The sequence below is a fragment of the Oncorhynchus mykiss genome, chromosome 3 (genome assembly GCF_013265735.2).
Source record: "Oncorhynchus mykiss isolate Arlee chromosome 3, USDA_OmykA_1.1, whole genome shotgun sequence".
In the NCBI taxonomy this organism is placed as follows: Eukaryota; Metazoa; Chordata; class Actinopteri; order Salmoniformes; family Salmonidae; genus Oncorhynchus; species Oncorhynchus mykiss.
The window spans coordinates 81,052,293-81,074,293 of NC_048567.1; the positions used below are offsets into that span (position 1 = coordinate 81,052,293).

Sequence of the window (22,001 nt, forward strand, 5' to 3'; positions counted from 1 at the left end):
AGTTATGTCCACTTGGGAAGGAACATTTACGTTGGCTGATGTGTCAGTCGTGATCACTACAGGCTACAAATATTTATGGATTTATATTGAATTATAAGACTAGTGTTTTTTTTACTTTAACTGAATGATGCGTGCTTTTGATTGCAATTTCCAGATTTGACATGATTTATTTGTAAAATAAATAAAATAAAATGTTGCAGTATGAAATCTCGTTTTCAAGTGTCCCCAAAAAATTAAATAAAAATGACTTAGTAACAATAATAATATGGCAACTACAGTCTAATAATAATAACAACTAAACAATAATAAAATACAAACGTACATTAACGGCATAGAAAAGTACAATTACTAATAGGCCTGCAACTAATATAAACTACTACTACAAGTAATATAAAGTACTACTACAACTAATATAAACTACTACTACAACTAATATAAACTACTACTACAACTACTATAAACTACTACTACAACTAATATAAACTACTACTACAACTACTATAAACTACTACTACAACTAATATAAACTACTACTACAACTACTATAAACTACTACTACAACTAATATAAACTACTACTACAACTAATATAAACTACTACTACAACTAATATAAACTACTACTACAACTACTATAAACTACTACTACAACTAATATAAACTACTACTACAACTAATATAAACTACTACTACAACTAATAAAAACTACTACTACAACTAATATAAACTACTACTACAACTACTATAAACTACTACTACAACTAATATAAACTACTACTACAACTAATATAAACTACTACTACAACTACTATAAACTACTACTACAACTAATATAAACTACTACTACAACTAATATAAACTACTACTACAACTAATAAAAACTACTACTACAACTACTATAAACTACTACTACAACTAATATAAACTACAACTAATATAAACTACTACTACAACTAATAAAAACTACTACTACAACTAATATAAACTACTACTACAACTACTATAAACTACTACTACAACTAATATAAACTACTACTACAACTAATATAAACTACTACTACAACTAATATAAAGTACTACTACAACTAATATAAACTACTACTACAACTACTATAAACTACTACTACAACTACTATAAACTACTACTACAACTACTATAAACTACTACTACAACTACTATAAACTACTACTACAACTAATATAAACTACTACTACAACTACTATAAACTACTACTACAACTAATATAAACTACTACTACAACTACTATAAACTACTACTACAACTAATATAAACTACTACTACAACTAATAAAAACTACTACTACAACTAATATAAACTACTACTACAACAAGTATAAACTACAGCTAATAAAAACTACTACTACAACAAGTATAAACCACTACTACAACTACTATAAACTACTACTACAACTAATAAAAACGACTACTACAACTAATATAAACTACTACTACAACTAATATAAACTACTACTACAACAAGTATAAACTACTACTACAACTACTATAAACTACTACTACTACTGTGTATAAAATCGAGCACACAGCCATGCAATCTCCATAGCTAAACATTGGCAGTATAATGATCTTACTAAAGAGCTCAGTGACGTTCAACGTGGCACCTTGATAGGATGCCACCTCTCCGAAAAGTCAGTTCGGCGAATTTCTGTCCTGCTAGAGCTGTCCCGGTCAACTGTAAATTCTGTAATTGTGAAGTGGAAACGTCTAGGAGCAACAACGGCTCCTAGGGGGACCAACTCCATATTAACGCCCATGATTTTGGAATGAGATGTTTGACGAGCAGATGTCCACATACTATTGGTCATGTAGTGTGTGTGTATGTATGTAGACATATATTTAAGAAGTATATATATATATATATATATATATATATATATATAGCCTGACCAAATACTACAATAGTTGTAGTATTTGATATATATATATATATATATATATATATATATATATATATATATATATATATATATATATATCAAATACTGTATAATAACATTTACTCTGAATGTGGTGCAATTTCCTGGACACAAAATAGGATTAATGAATTATTGGTTCATGAGGTCTCCATTTTCAGCAGGTCAACATTTCTCTTTAATTGATTGAATTGAATAGGGATGACAGCGCCCCTCAACGGTACGTGGCCTTCTATGGAAAGAGCAGGCACGTGGCGGAGCTTAGGATAAGAGAGAGAGCCAGTAATTGAACAAATGTTTCAACCATTGGAAGTGTTGGTTTTACAATGAAAAGTTCTTCCACGATTCCATCAAGACCGATTTATGAAATGTATTTTAGGCAACACTTGATATCATCAGGGACAACAATGGAAATAAGTCATTGGATTTATTATGCCGTCCCTGTCCTAACGCTACTGGGTGGTCAGGGTACTTACTTTTTAAACTGGAAATAAAATTAATACAATTGAACACCCTTCTTTGCAGTGACCTCTTCACTGCGGACCCGCCCACTCTGACATCATCAGCTCTATTTTACCTTTGACCCTGCACCTCCAAGGCCATGCGTCGCCTGTCGATGACCTCACTATTTGTCTGCTTCTGGTTGGTGGGGAGGGGTCAGTGTGACGCCAGCTTTCAGGACTCCATGGGAGAGCTGCACACAGAGTTCGCCGTCAGACTCTACCAAACGCTCAAAGAGACGGAGAATAACTCCAACCTGATCGTGTCGCCGCTGAGCGTCTCGCTGTCCTTGGGACTTCTGCAGCTGGGCGCCCGCGGCAACACGCTGGCACAACTGGAGGCGGCGCTGGGATATGACGTCAACGGTAAGACCCTCCGCCACGAGTAGCCTGTGTGATCCAGCATTTACAACCTCTGACCCCTTGGAACACATGTATGCCAGAGTTGGCATGGATTCCAATCCGACCCACTGCCCTTTGGCTCACCCTCCCCATGTTCCCCATCTTTCACAATGTACTATATTTTCAATCAAATAGAACCTATTATAAAAGGAGTGGGACTTCCCCAGAACCCACCACCAAACCCACCACCAAGCAGAGCCCCACATCCAGAGGAGTGCAGTAGGTTACTGGGTGGTCAGACTACTGGGTGGTCAGGTTACTGGGTGGTCAGGTTACTGGGCGGTCAGGGTACTGGGTGGTCAGGGTACTGGGCGGTCAGGGTACTGGGTGGTCAGGCTACTGGGTGTTCACACTACTGGGTGGTCAGGCTTCTGGGTGGTCAGGCTACTGGGTGGTCAGACTACTGGGTGGTCAGGGTACTGGGTGGTCAGACTACAAGGTGGTCAGACTACTGGGTGGTCAGGGTACTGGGTGGTCAGGGTACTGGGTGGTCAGACCACTGGGTGGTCAGACTACTGGGTGGTCAGGGTACTGGGCGTTCAGGGTACTGGGTGGTCAGACTACTGGGTGGTCAGACTACTGGGTGGTCAGGGTACTGGGTGGTCAGGGTACTGGATGGTCAGGGTACTGGGTGGTCAGGGTACTGGGTGGTCAGACTACTGGGTGGTCAGACTACTGGGTGGTCAGGGTACTGGGTGGTCAGGGTACTGGATGGTCAGGGTACTGGGTGGTCAGATTACTGGGTGGTCAGACTACTGGGTGGTCAGACTACTGGGTGGTCAGGGTACTGGGTGGTCAGGGTACTGGGTGGTCAGATTACTGGGTGGTCAGGGTACTGGGTGGTCAGATTACTGGGTGGTCAGGGTACTGGGTGGTCAGACTACTGGGTGGTCAGGGTACTGGGTGGTCAGATTACTGGGTGGTCAGGGTACTGGGTGGTCAGATTACTGGGTGGTCAGACTACTGGGTGCTCAGGTTACTGGGTGTGTAGGCTTGTGTTCAAAGCCCATTACCAACACACCTTGTTCAACAAATCATGGTCTTGATGAGAAGTCGATTCTAAAGCAGTTTTAGTGCTGGGGTGGAACGAAACTCTGCATTTGTTTGCATACCCCTATTACTCTCCGGGACCAGTCAGTGGGGATGGGTGCCACAGCTGTTGATTGTTGGTATAACATGCTGTGCTGGTACAAAGACAGAGCACTTTAAGTAACATCTAAGTGTGGGGTTTATTTTGCTCTCTAATATTGTTAGTTCAAGTGTTTCTGGGTGTGTGCATACCATTCCTTTAAACCGGTGCTACGGGGCCCTGTGGGCCGGGTTGGCCCAGGCAAGGTAGAGTAGAGTGGTGTCTGGAGCTCTAATATCTGCCCCTGCTCTATAATCTGATTATTCAGAGGGTAATACTGAGACTCTGGGGTCAAAAGGCCACCGTGTTACACTGCAATAGTGACAGCAGACACTAAACAAGTAGAGTTCACAAGTCATGGGAAGGACTTACTCCAGGCAGGGACATAATAACATGTTCTCTTGATTTATTTAGCATACTTGATTGAACAACATAAAAAAGGTGCAGGTGGCAAGGTGTCAGAGTGAAGAAAATCAAGGGTGTTATACATGTGGTATGGATCTGGTGCCTCAAGTAGGCCGAAATGAACTTACCAATGCAGACCTGGATTAAATGGGCTGGCTGACACCTCGTCTCTTTTTCACTCATTGATTCTAGCGGGAGCCTTTCCACTTGGCCTAGCCACTGATTCCACTTCCTGTCTCTCCAGACATGCAGGTGCAGGACTTCCTGTTGCGGTCGCAGAGGGACGTGGGTAACTCCAGTCAAGGGGTGCGGCTCCAGCAGGCCTGCGCCCTATTCATCCAGACCGGCGTCCAGCTCCTTCCTGTTTTTACCCAGCATGCAGCAGCCCTGAGCAACAGCAGTCTGGTCCGAGCCAACTTCAGTCAGCACAACCAAACCCGCAGCCAGCTGCAACAGTGGGGACGCAACCACGGCACCGGTGAGCCGCTCCAGTCCGGTGGCAGCGGGGAGCTGTTTGGGTCTGGCGAGGCCCAGGGAGAGACCTCATTGTGGGGTAAGCGGCTGCAGATGGCCCTGGTCAACACTGTAAACTTCCGGGGAGTGTGGCAGAAACAGTTCCTCTTCACTGATACCCAGAACCTTCCCTTCACCCTGTCGGACGGCAGCACCATCAAGGTGCCCATGATGCACCAGGCCACAGAGGTCAACTTTGGTAAGTAGTAGTTTATTTTAAAGGGACCATGCGCTATTAAAAGCACAGTTCAGACAGTGAAATATGCACCAATGTTAATTTTCACCCACAGTCCCTAGTGAGTACAGTACAGCAATAGTTTTCTGTCTGGACTTTTTTTTTTTTTTGCTGTAGTTGAACTTGTCAGTTCATCCCTTACATACTTATCGGTTCATTACCTACATACTTATCGATTCATTACCTACATACTTATCGATTCATTACCTACATACTTATCGATTCATTACCTACATACTTATCGGTTCATTACCTACATACTTATCGATTCATTACCTAGATACTTATCGGTTCAACACCTACATACTTATCGATTCATTACCTACATACTTATCGATTCATTACCTACATACTTATCGGTTCATTACCTACATACTTATCGATTCATTACCTACATACTTATCGGTTCATTACCTACATACTTATCGGTTCATTACCTACATACTTATCGATTCATTACCTACATACTTATCGGTTCATTACCTACATACTTATCGATTCATTACCTACATACTTATCGATTCATTACCTACATACTTATCGATTCATTACCTACATACTTATCGGTTCATTACCTACATACTTATCGATTCATTACCTAGATACTTATCGGTTCAACACCTACATACTTATCGATTCATTACCTACATACTTATCGGTTCAACACTTACATACTTATCAGTTCAACACTTACATACTTATCGATTCATTACCTACATACTTATCGGTTCAACACTTACATACTTATCAGTTCATCCCTTACATACTTATCGATTCATTACCTACATACTTATCGGTTCAACACTTACATACTTATCAGTTCAACACTTACATACTTATCGATTCATTACCTACATACTTATCGGTTCAACACTTACATACTTATCAGTTCAACACTTACATACTTATCGATTCATTACCTACATACTTATCGGTTCAACACTTACATACTTATCGATTCATTACCTACATACTTATCGGTTCAACACTTACATACTTATCAGTTCAACACTTACATACTTATCAGTTCAACACTTACATACTTATCAGTTCAACACTTACATACTTATCGATTCATTACCTACATACTTATCGGTTCAACACTTACATACTTATCAGTTCAACACTTACATACTTATCAGTTCAACACTTACATACTTATCGGTTCAACACTTACTTGTCAGTTCATCACTTAGATACTTGTTGGTTCATTCACTTAGATACTTGCCAGTTCATCACTTAGATGCTTGTTGGTTCATCACTTAGATACTTGCCAGTTCGTCACTTAGATACTTGTCAGTTCATCACTTAGATACTTGCCAGTTCATCACTTAGATGCTTGTTGGTTCATCACTTAGATACTTGCCAGTTCGTCACTTAGATACTTGTCAGTTCATCACTTAGATACTTGTCAGTTCATCACTTAGATACTTGTCAGTTCATCACTTAGATACTTGTCAGTTCATCACTTACATACAGTCAAATCAAATCATCAAGCACAAAACAACACAATACGAGTTTTGATTCATAGTATAGTAGACATTGTAAAGTGTTAATGTTTAGTGCTTCTGCCTGTGCATTACTTTCTCTCTGGTGTTTTTAGGCTGGGCATCTGTAAAGCACCTTGTGACAACTTCTGATGTAAAAAGGGCTTTATAAAATAAATGATTTTATTTAAAACGGTCCCTCCCTTGGTTTCCCTCTATGTGCAGGGCAGTTCCGCACCTTGTCAGACCAGCGTTACACAGTCCTGGAACTGCCATACCTGGGCCGCTCCCTCAGTCTGCTGGTGGCTCTGCCCAGTGACAGGAAGACACCTCTGTCCTCGCTGGAATCTCAGATAACACCCCGCGCTGTGGCCACTTGGGACACTGGCCTCCGCAGAACCAAGATGGATGTCTTCCTCCCCAGGTACATGTTGATCTCAATATGTACTTATCTGAACTTTAGTTATACCAGGGTAGTCGCTACATATATTTCCTAGCACAAAGTGTCCTAATCTTCATGGTGTCTGATCTACTGTAGCATGGCAAAACAGGTGAATGGTAGAGTAACGGACTGGCTTTTACTTACAGGTTTAAAATGCAGAGTATGTTCAACCTGAGGTTGGTTCTGCCGTCAATGGGGGTCAGAGACGCCTTCAACCCAATGGCAGCGGACTTCACCGGCATCTCAGGTACAGTACAATCATTCAACTACCTTATTCTGGGTTTTTATATGAGATCCATTTGGCTGGTCCTAAGATCAGTTTGTGCATTTGCCTACTCCATTGTCAAGCCAATGTTTGTTTTTTTTGCATGATAATTCCCTAAGGAACTGGCTGTTGAGCAGCTAACAGACTGGCACCCAGGCTAGAGAGCCATGTCATCCTCAGGACAGATGACTGTCCAGTAATTACAGCATTGTGTTTGTTATCTCTCCACAGCAGAGGAAGGCCTGTATGTGTCAGATGCCTTTCATGAGGCCAGGATAGAGGTAACAGAGGACGGGACCAAGGCAGCGGCAGTAACCGCTATGGTGCTACTCAAACGATCCCGAGCTCCCGTCTTCAAAGCAGACAGACCTTTCTTCTTCCTCCTGCGACAAGTCAGCACAGGTAGGAGGCCTACCATAGAAAAAATGGACAGATAGCTGACATGATCTGTGTGACCACTGACGTCACAGGAAAAAGAGAGCACTATTTGGGCGTTTTATTGCCGTTACAAAATCACCTTGTTAGTTTGGTCGTCTATTTATCATCTCTTTCTCTCTCTTTCTCTCCAGGATCTGTTCTATTTATGGGGCGTGTGGGGAATCCAGCTGAACAGGCACCCTAGGACCTCCTCCACCACCCTAGGACCTCCACCACCCTAGGACCCCCTCCACCACCCCAGGACCTCCTCCACCACCCTAGGACCTCCACCACCCTAGGACCCCCTCCACCACCCCCTTACCCCCTCCACCACCCTAGGACCTCCACCACCCTAGGACCCCTTCCACCACCCTAGGACCTCCACCACCCTAGGACCTCCTCCACCACCCTAGGGCCCCCTCCACCACCCTAGGACCCCCTCCACCACCCTAGGACCTCCACCACCACCCTAGGACCTCCACCACCACCTTAGGACCTCCTCCACCACCCTAGGACCCCCTCCACCACCCTAGGACCTCCTCCACCACCCTAGGACCCCCTCCACCACCCTAGGACCCCCTCCACCACCCTAGGACCTCCTCCCCCACCCTAGGACCTCCTCCACCACCATAGGACCTCCTCCACCACCCTAGGACCTCCACCACCACCCTAGGACCTCCACCACCACCCTAGGACCTCCTCCACCACCCTAGGACCTCCTCCACCACCCTAGGACCTCCTCCACCACCCTAGGACCTCCTCCACCACCCTAGGACCTCCTACACCACCCTAGGACCTCCTCTTCACCCTAGGACCTCCTCCACCACCCTAGGACCTCCACCACCACCCTAGGACCTCCACCACCCTAGGACCCCCTCCACCACCCTAGGACCCCCTCCACCACCCTAGGACCTCCTCCACCACCCTAGGACCCCCTCCACCACCCTAGGACCTCCTTCACCACCCTAGGACCTCCTCCACCACCCTAGGACCTCCTCCACCCTAGGACCTCCTCCACCACCCTAGGACCTCCTCCACCACCCTAGGACCTCTACCACCCTAGGACCCCCTTACCTCCTCAACCACCCTGGGACCCCCTCCACCATACCTTACCTCATATTCAACCTCAAACATTCTAAAGATCTACTTTGACTGTATATAACAATATGAATATGTATATATTAATAGTGTGTAAATAGTATTTGTGTTGTCTCTTGGTGTCTTTGCTATATAAAACTGTTCAATGTAACATCTTCTGTTGTTCTGTTCTATAACTGTTCTGTACTTTGTCATGTATTTGTACATTTTATGTGGACCCCGGGAAGAGTAGCTGCTGCGTGTGCAGTAGCTAATGGGGATCCTAATAAACAAAACTACCCGTATTTATTGGTGACCAACAAGAGGGTCAAGACACTTCAGGAAGAGGAACAATATTTTTGTACATTGTAAATAAAATGTTAATACTTTGTGTTTTGCACCAAAAATGTTTAGGTCCATTTTTTTCATGCAGCTGTATTATAGGCCTTCCACTTCCTGTCTGATGCATGGTGTCACTTCCTGTCTGATGCATGGTGCCACTTCCTGTCTGATGCATGGTGCCACTTCCTGTCTGATGCATGGTGCCACTTCCTGTCTGATGCATGGTGCCACTTCCTGTCTGATGCGTGGTGTCACTTCCTGTCTGATGCATGGTGTCATGGTTTGAATAAAATGTGGTGGTCCCCACATTGCAAAAATACCTCAGAGAGACAGAGAGAGAAAAAAGGAAAGAAGACATTTCAAATGAGAAAAGAAAACAACCTTTCAAAGCACTTAACGGTTACCGACGTGAGTGCTACGGGTTCGTTAGTCATTTAGGCAGGTTACCTTCGTGTTATTGGGCACAGGGACTGATACAGAAATAGTAGACAGACACACAGGATAGAGAGTCTAGTTGAACTAAACAGAGCAGAGGGGTTTTTCGTCGTAATCACGTAGTGGAGTTCAGGAGTCATGTAAAGTGACAGAGGTATAAATTGAAGTTAGTTGAGTACTCAAAACAAGCAGACAGACAGTAATACAAAGAAGGGTTTCGGGACATCCTACAATCTAAGCTAGATGTCCTCAATCTCACCCAAGTTATCATGGAACCTACCCGGTACAACCCTAAATCCGTAAACACATGCACCCTCATAGATATCATCCTTACCAACCTGCCTTCTAAATACACCTCTGCTGTCTTATACCAGGGTCGCAGCGATCACTGCCTCATTGCCTGCCTCCGTAATGGGTCCGCGGTCAAACGACCACCCCTCATCACTGTCAAACGCTCCCTAAAACACTTCCGCGAGCAGGCCTTTCTAATAGACCTGGCCCGGGTATCCTGGAAGGATATTGACCTCATCCCGTCAGAAAAGGATGCCTGGTAGTTCTAAAAAGTGCTTTCCTCACCATCTTAAAAAGGTAATGATTCCAACAGTTCAACAATGAATTATGCCCTTCGAATTCTTTGCCCATATTATGCAGCCCTGCGTGGCACAGTGTGGAAATTATGAAAATAATATTTGTTTGAAGTTGGATAGATCAGTATAAAGCAATCCAAATGGAGAATGACCCCATTGAAATCTCTTATGTTTTAACCATCCTAGGGTGATGAACTACTCAAAGCATATTTACAACTTGTATGATGACAAAAAAATATATATAACAAAATACTGTCAAATGTGAAAAATATTGTGATATGATATTTTGGTCACATCGCCCAGCCCTACATTATATAAATCACTCACTATGTCCTCTCTCTACTTCACAAAAACACATAACACTGACTTGGCAAATCTAGGGAACCTTTGTCCATTTATATAGGAATGGCAAACTGCAGCTAACACACTGCATAAGCAGTTTCTGCCTATGTAACGGATGTGAAAACGGCTAGCTTAGTTAGCGGTGGTGCTGGTGTAACGGATGTGAAACGGCTAGCTTAGTTAGCGGTGGTGCTGGTGTAACGGATGTGAAACGGCTAGCTTAGTTAGCGGTGGTGCTGGTGTAACGGATGTGAAAACGGCTAGCTTAGTTAGCGGTGCGCGCTAAATAGCGTTTCAATCGGTGAAGTCACTTGCTCTGAGACCTTGAAGTAGTTGTTCCCCCCTTGCTCTGCAAGGGCCGCGGCTTTTGTGGAGCGATGGGTAACGATGCTTCGAGGGGTGACTGTTGTTGATGTGTGCAGAGGGTCCCTGGTTCGCGCCCCGGGTATGGGCGAGGGGACGGTCTAAAGTTATACTGTTACATCTACACCATGGACAACATGGATACTTGGTGACGTTTACAGCTCTTTCCCCACTGGTGACTGTTCCCATCAACAGATATATTTCTGTCTAACTCTTCATTGAGGCCAGACAGTGATTTTGTTGTTGTTGTTGTTGCTTAGTGATAAATTGGGAGTCTATAAACAGAGTAAAGAAAACAGAGCCGCAAACCCAGATGGACGAGTGAGGGTATCCATGACAACCTGGAGTTTTCCTTCAGAACGGTACTAATGATATCCTATTCAACCACCCCCCCCCTGCTGATCTGACTGAATATGAAGTAGCAGCCAGAGACAACCCTGCGGGACGGATTTAGACTTAAACCAATATATTCATTAGAAAACACAAATATTAAAACAGAAGAACTTGGATGCCAGAGAAGATACATATTTACTCAGATCCTCATTGGAATCACTGTAAGTGTCCACAGCATGGAAATGGCTTCAGCTTGACACACTTCTAGACTTCAGCTTGACTGATGTAATCCACTGGCCTGGCAGGGCAGGTGTGGGTGGTGAAGTGTTCCCCTATGGGGTTGGCTCTCCGTCTATGTGCGTTGGCACGTTGCCATGTCTACTAACATGTATAGACAGAGGTCATTAGATCTTAACGAGATGGGTTGCCATTTGTGCTCTCTCTCCCCCTCTCTCCTCCCCTCTCCCTTCTCTCCCTCCCCCTTCTCTCCTTCCCTCTCCATCTAGTGAAAATCAGTTCGGGTCCTGGATTACCCCCCAGTTGGTTACCTCCCCTCCCTCCCTCCCTCCCTCCCTCCCTCCCTCTCTCTAACACTCAATCTATCCTGGGAAGACTCGCTCAGACACCTGGCAACCTGAAGGGTGTTTCATCCCTGCACACAGTGTCCCCCACCAAACCTCATCTCTCTTTCACTCTCCTCTCTCTTTCCCTCCTGTCTTTCTCTCCTCTCTCTTTCCCTCCTCTCTTTCTCTCCTCTCTCTTTCCCTCCTGTCTTTCTCTCCTCTCTCTTTCCCTCCTCTCTTTCTCTCCTCTCTCTTTCCCTCCTCTCTTTCCCTCCTGTCTTTCTCTCCTCTCTCTTTCCCTCTTGTCTTTCTCTCCTCTCTCTTTCCCTCCTGTCTTTCCCTCCTCTCTCTTTCTCTCCTCTCTCTTTCCCTCCTGTCTTTCTCTCCTCTCTCTTTCCCTCCCCTCTTTCTCTCCTCTCTCTTTCCCTCCTGTCTTTCTCTCCTCTCTCTTTCCCTCCTCTCTTTCCCTCCTCTCTTTCTCTCCTCTCATTCCCTCCCTCTGCATTTGTCCAGCTCCCCCTCAGTGTGGATCTTTTATGGTGGCTGAGTGCTAACAACGGCTCAACTTCACACAGCCTTGTCACCACCTCTGCTCCCAGGGTTACACACTAGTGTATGATATAAAGGACCAATGAGATAGGATAGGACTGAGTCACGCTAAGAATCTATTCTCTGATTATCCATTAAGTTGTTCCCTCATAGCGTTTACACATTCAGCATCGTTAACAGCTGGTAGTGACTGAGGCTTCGTTCACCCAGGCAGTCCTATTCTTAAAAAAAAAAAATCCCACTAACTGCTCTTTTGACCAATCACATCAGATATTTTTTCAGAGATGATTTGATTGGTCAAAAGACAAATGAGTGTAAACATTTGGGATGCCTGTCTAAAGGAAGCCTAACTGCCATTCCACCCGGTTCTATCCAATCACAAATCAAATCAAAGTGTAATAGTCACATGCGCTGAATACAACAGGTCTGTAGACCTCACAGTGAAATGCTGAATACAACAGGTCTGTAGACCTCACAGTGAAATGCTGAATACAACAGGTCTGTAGACCTCACAGTGAAATGCTGAATACAACAGGTGTAGTAGACCTTATAGTGAAATGCTGAATACAACAGGTCTGTAGACCTCACAGTGAAATGCTGAATACAACAGGTCTGTAGACCTCACAGTGAAATGCTGAATACAACAGGTCTGTAGACCTCACAGTGAAATGCTGAATACAACAGGTGTAGTAGACCTTATAGTGAAATGCTGAATACAACAGGTCTGTAGACCTCACAGTGAAATGCTGAATACAACAGGTCTGTAGACCTCACAGTGAAATGCTGAATACAACAGGTCTGTAGACCTCACAGTGAAATGCTGAATACAACAGGTCTGTAGACCTCACAGTGAAATGCTGAATACAACAGGTCTGTAGACCTCACAGTGAAATGCTGAATACAACAGGTCTGTAGACCTCACAGTGAAATGCTGAATACAACAGGTCTGTAGACCTCACAGTGAAATGCTTTACTTACAAGCTCTTAACCAACAATGTAGTTAAAAAAAATACAGATAAGAGATAAAAGTAACAAGTAATTAAAGAGCAGCAGTGAAAATAACAATAGCAAGACTGTATACAGAAGGGTACCGGTACAGAGTCAATGTGTGGGGGCACTGGTTAGTTGAGGTAGTATGTACATGTAGGTAGAGTTATTAAAGTGACTATGCATAGATGATAACAACAGAGAGTAGCAGTGGTGTAAAGAGGGGGGGGGGGGGGGGGGGGGGGGGGGGGGGGGGGGGGGGGGGGGGGGGGGGGGGGGGGGGCATAATGAAGCATTACTTAAAACAGACTACTCGTTAACAATTAAGATGTAGACTTGTAGGTAACCTTTTTGACATCTCCTACAGTGTTGGTTATAGCCCATATGTAGGTCTCTGTTTCAGTTCATACATTTTGCGTATACAGTAACAATATATAAATAAATGTAGTGAAATGTGTGGTAAATCAGTAGGGTAAATCATATAGAGAGAAATAGTAAAGGTGTCTTTTTGAAGGCAAAGCCTATGGGGAAAATTTCTGACGATTTTGGTGGGTTTTTGGATAAACGCGGAAAATAAGATCTGTGGTAAACACAGGCTAATGAGATCTTATTCACTTTGTTCTATGAAATAGTCAGCTAACATCACTTTTTCTTAATTTTGATGCATTTATATAAACAACAATGCAGAAAAAGCTCATTAAAGGCTTCATAATTCATAGAGGTCAGGTTAACTGACTGATATTATCTCATATACCAAAACGTATAAAATCTCCTAAACCTGTGTTAATCTCAGACCGTCATCCCCAAACCCTATTCTCCCCCCCCCCCCCCCCCCCCCACCAACACATTTCTTGATTTTAGAACTACAAGCGGGCGAGTTTAATAGCACCGCGTTTCAAAACGCAGCCACGGGAGGTTAGTGGCACCTTAATTGAGGACACCGGAACCAGTGGAATGGTATCATATACATGGTTTCCAAGTGTTTCCGTTTGCTCCGTTCGGGCCTTCTCCCCTCAGCAACCTCCTGTGCGAGAGGGCAACGTCGAGAGACTTCCAGGAACACTTGCCAAACAGACCAGGCACCGGGGTTGAGAAGTCAACGAGAGAAGTTAAACATTTTCCCTTGGTTAATAATGTTATTACTACAAACTCTTGAAAGTTACAAATTGACACGTTTAAAAACATTTCGCCTGCCTACAGAGGGACAATATCGGTTGAGAAGTCAACGAGAGAAGTTAAACATTTTCCCTTGGTTAATAATGTTATTACTACAAACTCTTGAAAGTTACAAATTGACACGTTTAAAAACATTTCGCCTGCCTACAGAGGGACAATATCGGTCCGCTAATACAGGACTAATAAAGGTCCAATGCACAACTTTTATAAAGAAAAAAATAATATATATATATTTTTTCTCCAATTTGTCAGGGGTTACTGCAGCACACCTACTTCCAGCGGCTTTAAACTTTTTAAAAATGTCTAGTTTCTAGATAATAAATCAATGTTGCTTTTCCTGCCCTGAAGAAGGAAACAATCTACCGCATGTGTCTGAATACAGAACCAGATATCGTGAAACCCAGCTGCCGAACTAACGCGAGATTTCAGATTTCCGACCGTTTGAAAACTTGAGTTGGGTCTTCAACTCTGTTAACTTCTCTGGTGTCTAGCTGTTCACCAGGTTTCGTATAATCGGTGGTCTTTAAGTTTAGGATGGAATTTCAAGGTGGGTAAATAATTCATTTTTTTTCTCTCTCTCAATCTAACAAGCTAAACAGATACAGAAACATAGCTCGTTAGTTATAAGCTAGTTAGCTAACGACGTTAGCATTGTCACATGAGTTAGCCAACTAGTTGGTTTTCTGTACCGCTAACGTTAGTGTCTTATAGAGTAAGTATAATGTTTACTTTTGAGCCTAACATTCAGAGAATGTCAACAAACAAAAGCCATCTCTGGTGGCCAAAGTTAAGTTAGCTAGTGAAGCGAACCAACTAACGTTAGCTAGTTAACACGTTTGACATGGTGACTGGTCAGTTAGCTACATTAGCTAGCTAGTTATTGTTGGAATGTTTTATAGCTAACTGGCAAAGTCAGCTACTAAGGTTGCCAGTTAGTGACTTTGATTATTAGCTAAAAGCAGAGTTTTGAAATCAGCATCTGATCTATTTTGCTAACCGTGTGGAGGAAGGCAAGGCTATAGACTAAGTAAGTAGTTAGCTAATAACAAAAGAGCAATGGCTAGGTACCTGTATGCTAACAACTAGCTAGCTTACTTATTCATTAACTTCTCTATCTAACGTTATCTGCCATCTGTCCCTAGGCACGGAACCAATGACTCTGGGTTCCCCGACATCACCCAAGCCCGGCCCGGGTGCCCAGTTTCTCCCCGGGTTTTTGATGGGGGATCTGCCAGCGCCTATCACACCACAGCCTCGGTCATTTGGAGTCATGGATATGAGGTCACCACTTCAAACAGGTGAGTGATGTTTTACTTTTGGGGGTAATTTATCATTCACTACTACAATTAAATAGCTAGCTGACTTTCTAATCTATCATATATAATTATCAACCCCCCCCCCCCCCCTTCATAGCGTGATAGGCCTAACTTAGTAACCAAAAAAGTAGTTGTTTTAAACTATCAGATCTGTTACTTTCACTTTCTGTGTTGTAATATGGCAACATGTAGAGCCACCTAACAGTCTCTCCTCTCAGCAATATTTCCAATTGAATTTCCAATTGATTCCTGACTGTTTCTCTAACTCTTTCTCTGTTAGGTGGCTCTCCCCCTCAACCTGTGGTTCCTACACCCAAAGACAAGAGTGGGGCCCCTCCAGTCAGGAGTATCTATGATGACCTCTCCTGTCCTGCTGTCGGGATGTCCCCTATGGGTGCACATAAACAGGTACGTGTTTAACAGAGTAGGTTTCATCCCTCTCCTGACCTGGGCATGAACCCAGGACCTTGTGTACAACAACACTTTACACTCACAGAGCAGGGGTCTAATAGCCTGGTCACTGGTCTGGACACTTTACACTCACAGACAGTGGTTTAATATCCTGGTCACTGGTCTGGACAGTGAGCAGGAAAGCTGTGGACCCACTGGCCTGGACACTTTACACTCACAGACAGTGGTCTAATAGCCTGGTCACTAGTCTGGACACTTTACACTCACAGAGCAGTGGTCTAATAGCCTGGTCACTAGTCTGGACACTTTACACTCACAGACAGTGGTCTAATAGCCTGGTCACTGGTCTGGACACTTTACACTCACAGACAGTGGTCTAATAGCCTGGTCACTGGTCTGGACACTTTACACTCACAGACAGTGGTCTAATATCCTGGTCACTGGTCTGGACAGTGAGCAGGAAAGCTGTGGACCCACTGGCCTGGACAGTGAGCAGGAAAGCTGTGGACCCACTGGTCTGGTAACCCTTCCTTTCGGCTTTGAAGCGGGCGCATTGATTGGTTCTCTAACTTTTTTTCCCATGGGGGATTGAGGCCGCTCGGTTGTAAAATCAAGGTGGTGGCACTCGGGTGCTGTGTGTTGGTTTTTGAGTGAGTGACACAGAGGTGAACCAATAGTACAGCACCCTTAATTTTCGATCCCATCAAAAAGTCACTTCAGACTCTGGAGTCACCCCCCCCCCCCCCGCTGACTCTTCAGTCCCTCTGGAGTCACCCCCCCCCCCCCCCCCCCCCCCCCCCCCCCACTCTTCAGTCTCTCTGGAGTCACCCCCCCCCCCCCCCCACACTCTTCAGTCCCTCTGGAGTCCCCCCCCCCACTCTTCAGTCTCTCTGGAGTCTGTCGCTTTAGCCAGGGAAGTGTTCTAACCAATCGCTAGTGATTCTACACCTGCTACATTAGCATCTCACCAGAAGCGTTTGATTTTGAGCAGTGTGTCTGCATCAAGAGGACATGTAATCACCTGGATGTTATCTTCTCTCAGCCATTCTCAATGATGCACACCCCGCTGTCTGGCTATATGGCAGTTACACCAGGAACAGGTGAGATTTTTATTTCTTCACACTTGTTTTGTACCAACTTGTCTTTTAGATTTACTACGAGAGGGAATTCATAGGTATGTCCTAATGTCGTCTTCTGTTCAGCGTCCAGTCTATTTAGTCCTACTACCATCGGGCAGCAGGCGAAGTCAACAATGTCTCCAGCCCAAGTAGACCCTTTCTTCACTCAGGGAGACGCACTGTCTTCTGAAGACCATCTAGATGATACATGGATCACTGTATTTGGGTAAGTTCCTGGTATTGTACCCTCTAATATCTACAGGTGACTGCCCAAAAAAAAAAAGGTGTCTTATTAAAAGAGCCAACGCACCGATCCTGCATGTGATCCTCTGTTGCTCATTAAGAAACATTAATATTTCAGTCTTTGGGGGTTTGTGGTTCAATGTTGTAGTTACTGGTGTTTGTCCACCAAGAGACACCGTAGGAACAAAGCCAGTATCACTTCCTCAAAAATAATCTGAATCTAAGATAAGGCTGAACTGATGGGGCAGGTCTGTCCCACTGTCTAGTATTCTGCAGTCGGATTGGATAGCGCACAATCATATAGCTGTGTACCCCGTGTTGGTGAGCAGTGAATAAAATGAGCCTATTTACACTTGGTAGTCAATTTGGACGATTATAATACATTTTTTCTGGCTATTATCAATGCCACATAGAAAACAGGCTATCAGAAGTTGTTTATTGCCTTCAATTGCGCTTTAATAGGGACGTTGGGGCCACCACGAGCCAGAACAACTTCAATCCACCTTGGCATAGATTCTACAACTGTCTGGAACTCTATTGGAGGGATGTGACATCATTCTTCCCACGAGAAATGCCATCATTTGGTGTTTTGTTGACGGTGGTGGAAAACGCTGGTCTCAGGAGTCGCTCCACTATCTCCCGTAAAGTGTTCAATTGGGTTGAGATCTGGTGACTGAGACGGCTATGACATATGGTTTACATCGTTTTTCATGCTCATCAAATCATTCAGTGACCACTCTTGCCCTGTGGATGGCGGCATTGTCACCCTATGGGAGCATAGCCATGGTAGCCAAAATAATGGCCTGCCCAGAATTTTATACGTGACCCCAAGCATGTATAATCAACTCGGAAATCCCTCCTTTCAATATAGTTTGTATCCCTCATTCACTCGAGTGTTTCCTTTATTTGGGCAGTTTGCCTGTACCTTTTAAACTGTTGAAATAAGGGGTGTGTTCATTTTAGCTCACCTGGTTTCCCAGAGGGCCGGAGTTTTCACTGTAGGACCAATCAAATTTGTCTCCAACGTGCAAACTCCGATTCACTTGCTGCCCTGGGTGACCTTAAGCAGATGCACCGAAATGTGTCTGATCTGTAGATGACAACGCTGCACCTCTGGAATAGATATCTATTGTTGAGGTGAAAATGAACAACTTCCTGTATGTATAATACTCGTTTTTAAAATTATTATTTGTATTATTTTTAAACAGGTTTCCTCCGGCCTCTGCGTCTTATATTCTATTGCAGTTCGCCCAGTATGGAAACATAACGAAACACGTGGTAAGAATATTTGCGTTCTTTGAAAAGGACATTTTAAGTGTGTGTGTGTGTGTGTTCTGTTTCACCGTTCTGTTCTCTTGTTCTACTAGATGTCCAACACTGGTAACTGGATGCACATTCAATATCAGTCTAGACTCCAAGCAAGAAAAGCTCTAAGTAAAGATGGGAAGGTTTTTGGCGAGGCTATAATGATTGGTGTTAAACCATGCATCGATAAGGTAAGTCACTCCTGGGTACATTTTTTAAATTAGGAACACTCATTAGTGAAAATATAATTTTTTTTAAAAAGTCAAAACATTTTTACAAATGGATAGATGTCTTTTACCTCTATGTAAACAACATATCTAATCATTAATTAAGATTTGTGTGTGTCTCTCAGAATGTGATGGAGAGCTCAGACCGAGGCTCTACCTCCTCTGGCTCAGTGTTTACTCCTCCAGTCAGAAATGGAACACCCAGCCACCATGTCTCTACACCTCGCTCCTCTATGAGGCCCCTCAGTGCAGCCTACAAGGCCTCCAGCAGTGACTACCAGGTAGGATCGGAGGGGTTTCGTCATTAAATACTTTTGCCTAACCAACAGAAGTTGTAAGGCCGTCTTAAAGACGAGGACCAAGGCACTCTTCGTCATATAATTAAAATGCCGTTATTGTCACGGCATGTACAAGGAACAAACATTTTTTAAAACTCTGACGTGTTTCGAACGCACCTTAGCGGGCTACAGTAGATGTACCGTGGAGGACTACAGGGCTATGTGTCCGCTAGAGGGCTGTGTGTCCGCTGGGGGGGGGGGGGGGGGGGGGCGGCTGCACTCTATGCATACTACATTATTTATAGGAGTTAAAAGTAGTGTACGGATTGGTTGCCTTTTTTAAAATGTAACAATACATTTCAGTCCTAATGCCATTGAGTGATCACTGTTTCTACTGTTTCTACGGGCATGGGGACCGACGTGGAATTCACCGACCGTGTCACACGTTTGGTTTCAGGTGGTGGCAGACGAACAGACCCCAAGGAAAGACGACAGTTTGGTTTCTAAAGCGATGGAGTACATGTTTGGTTGGTGAGACGGTCTCCTCCGATTGGCCCGAGCGCAGCATTCTGTCATCACCGTGGAGCTGTGTCCTAAATGGTACCCTAATGGCCCAATTGACCCTGTTCTAAAGTAGTGCACTACATAGGGAGTAGGGTACCATTTGGGGATCATTCAGTGATTTGGGGGAACCAAGCCAATGTGGATTTCCTCAACCCTGCGACGACTATACATTATGTGGTGATTTGAGTGGACGGGATTTTGACCAGACGAACACCGGATATTGTATGTTGACATTGACTGAAGTGTTGTTGTTGTTGTTTGTTTTTGTTGTGTAGATGTCACGGTGTTGACCTGACGAACACAAACTACATATTTTCTTATTTGCTACTTGTCCTCTAGAGGATACATTTTTTTAAAGGCTCTTTCATATGAGTTGATGTCGAATGAATCCAACGTAAAATCAAGACATGATTGTTTTTTCTCAGATGTCCCCATTTCCTACGTAGTAGTGTACTACTGTTGACCAGTACCCGTAAGGGTCTGAATGGAATAGGGTGCCATTTTGGATGCCCACACGGCCTGTCTACAGTATCTTAATTAACCAAGTGCTGCTTTGACAGTTGGACGTCAAGGTTGCACATCAGTATTCTCTGTTTGACGGTGCAGGTTTCTTTTTCCCCCTCTAAATGGTTCGTTAGTAAACAACGATAAATATAACCGGATCAGAGTTAAGAATTGTGATTTTATACGAAATGTATGTTTTGTGTGCTGTCAAACATTTAAGTGTTTAAAAAAAAAAAAAAAAAAAAGATTTTCTCACAAAACTGTCGGTGTACCAAGTGTCTCGTCTTATATCTATTTAAAACTATTTGTCTGTTTCGGCTGTCTACTATTTCGGCTGTCTCTTTATAGTATTTCTACGGTCTCCTCTGTCAGCTGTCTCTGCTCTCTACTATGTCCGCTGTTTTTAATGTCTGTCACTTGCTTACTATTTTTGTCAAATAAATGTCACGTGAATACCAGTTGGGTGTTTGGTAGTTTTTTTATATGTCAACGATGAACTATATAGTGTTTGCTTATACCATGAAGACTTCTGACTCCGTTCCGGTGTTAGGCTGTCTGACATTCTGTAGTTAGTATTCCAGCCAGAGCAGTAAGGAAGAGTGCTTAATATTTGAGACACCATCTGGTGCCTATTCTAAAGTAGTGTGTTTTAGGGTTCCACTTGTGGCGTGACCATAATATGCACATTTAAAGCCTCCACATGTTTAGGGTATAAGCCCTGTGTCTGTATTTGAAGGTTTAAAGCCTCCACATGTTTAGGGTATAAGCCCTGTGTCTGTATTTGAAGGTTTAAAGCCTCCACATGTTTAGGGTATAAGCCCTGCGTCTGTATTTGAAGGTTATGCAGGTGAGGCTAGAGGCGTGTTGTGTGAGTCTAGAGTAGATGTCGACCGATTTAATCGGAATGACCGATTTAATTAATTATTTTTGGGCCCATTTTTTTTTTTCATTTTTATTTTTTTATTAAAAATTATTATTTTATACCTTTTTCTTTAACTAGACAAGTCAGTTAAGAACACATTCTTATTTTCAATGACGGCCTAGGAACGGTGGGTTAACTGCCTTGTTCAGGGGCAGAATGACAGATTTTCATATTGTCAGCTCGGGGGACCCAATCTTGCAACCTTACAGTTAACTAGTCCAACGCTCTAACCACCTGCCTCTCATTGCACTCCACGAGGAGCCTGCCTGTTACGCAAATGCAGTAGAAGCCAAGGTAAGTTGCTAGCTAGCATTTAAACTTATCTTATAAAAATCAATCAATCATAATCACTAGTTATAACTACAGGGTTGATGATATTACTAGTTTATCTAGCGTGTCCTGTGCTTAATATAATCGATGCAGCGCAGGGGGATGCACATGTTTTTTTAAGCGCATTTGCGAAAAAAGCACAATCATTGGACGACTGTACCCAACCATGAACACCAATGCCTTTCTTAAAATCAATACACAGAAGTATATATTTTTAAACCTGCATATTTAGCTAACAGAAATCCAAGGGTAGCAGGCAATATTAACCAGGTGAAATTGTCATT

General features: G+C 43.5%; 2 protein-coding genes across 4 annotated transcripts in view; both read left to right on the forward strand.

The window, feature by feature from the left end:
* LOC110504910 (probable serpin E3) overlaps positions 1-8,034 on the forward strand; it is an 8,568-nt gene extending 534 nt beyond the window's left edge. The window contains exons 2-7 of the mRNA XM_036975311.1: positions 2,476-2,816; positions 4,631-5,098; positions 6,847-7,045; positions 7,210-7,310; positions 7,560-7,730; positions 7,898-8,034. Coding sequence (XP_036831206.1) covers positions 2,552-2,816; positions 4,631-5,098; positions 6,847-7,045; positions 7,210-7,310; positions 7,560-7,730; positions 7,898-7,950 — 1,257 coding nt within the window. The 5' untranslated portion in view covers positions 2,476-2,551 and the 3' untranslated portion in view covers positions 7,951-8,034. The remainder of the gene's footprint in view (positions 1-2,475; positions 2,817-4,630; positions 5,099-6,846; positions 7,046-7,209; positions 7,311-7,559; positions 7,731-7,897) is intronic.
* A 6,257-nt stretch (positions 8,035-14,291) lies between these two features.
* nup35 (nucleoporin 35) lies at positions 14,292-20,920 on the forward strand. 3 transcript variants are annotated; one of them, XM_036975314.1, is made up of 9 exons: positions 14,292-14,432; positions 15,642-15,797; positions 16,096-16,223; positions 17,269-17,326; positions 17,429-17,570; positions 18,796-18,865; positions 18,955-19,083; positions 19,245-19,400; positions 19,855-20,920. In XM_036975314.1, the coding sequence occupies exons 2-9, from the start codon at positions 15,653-15,655 to the stop codon at positions 19,930-19,932; spliced, it is 906 nt and encodes a 301-aa protein (XP_036831209.1). In that variant the 5' UTR covers positions 14,292-14,432; positions 15,642-15,652; the 3' UTR covers positions 19,933-20,920. The 3 variants fall into 3 exon arrangements, with proteins under 3 accessions (XP_036831209.1, XP_036831210.1, XP_036831208.1); XM_036975315.1 differs by having other exon boundaries at positions 14,322-14,449; XM_036975313.1 differs by lacking the exon at positions 14,292-14,432 and adding an exon at positions 14,723-15,046.
* The last annotated feature ends 1,081 nt before the right edge of the window (positions 20,921-22,001 follow it).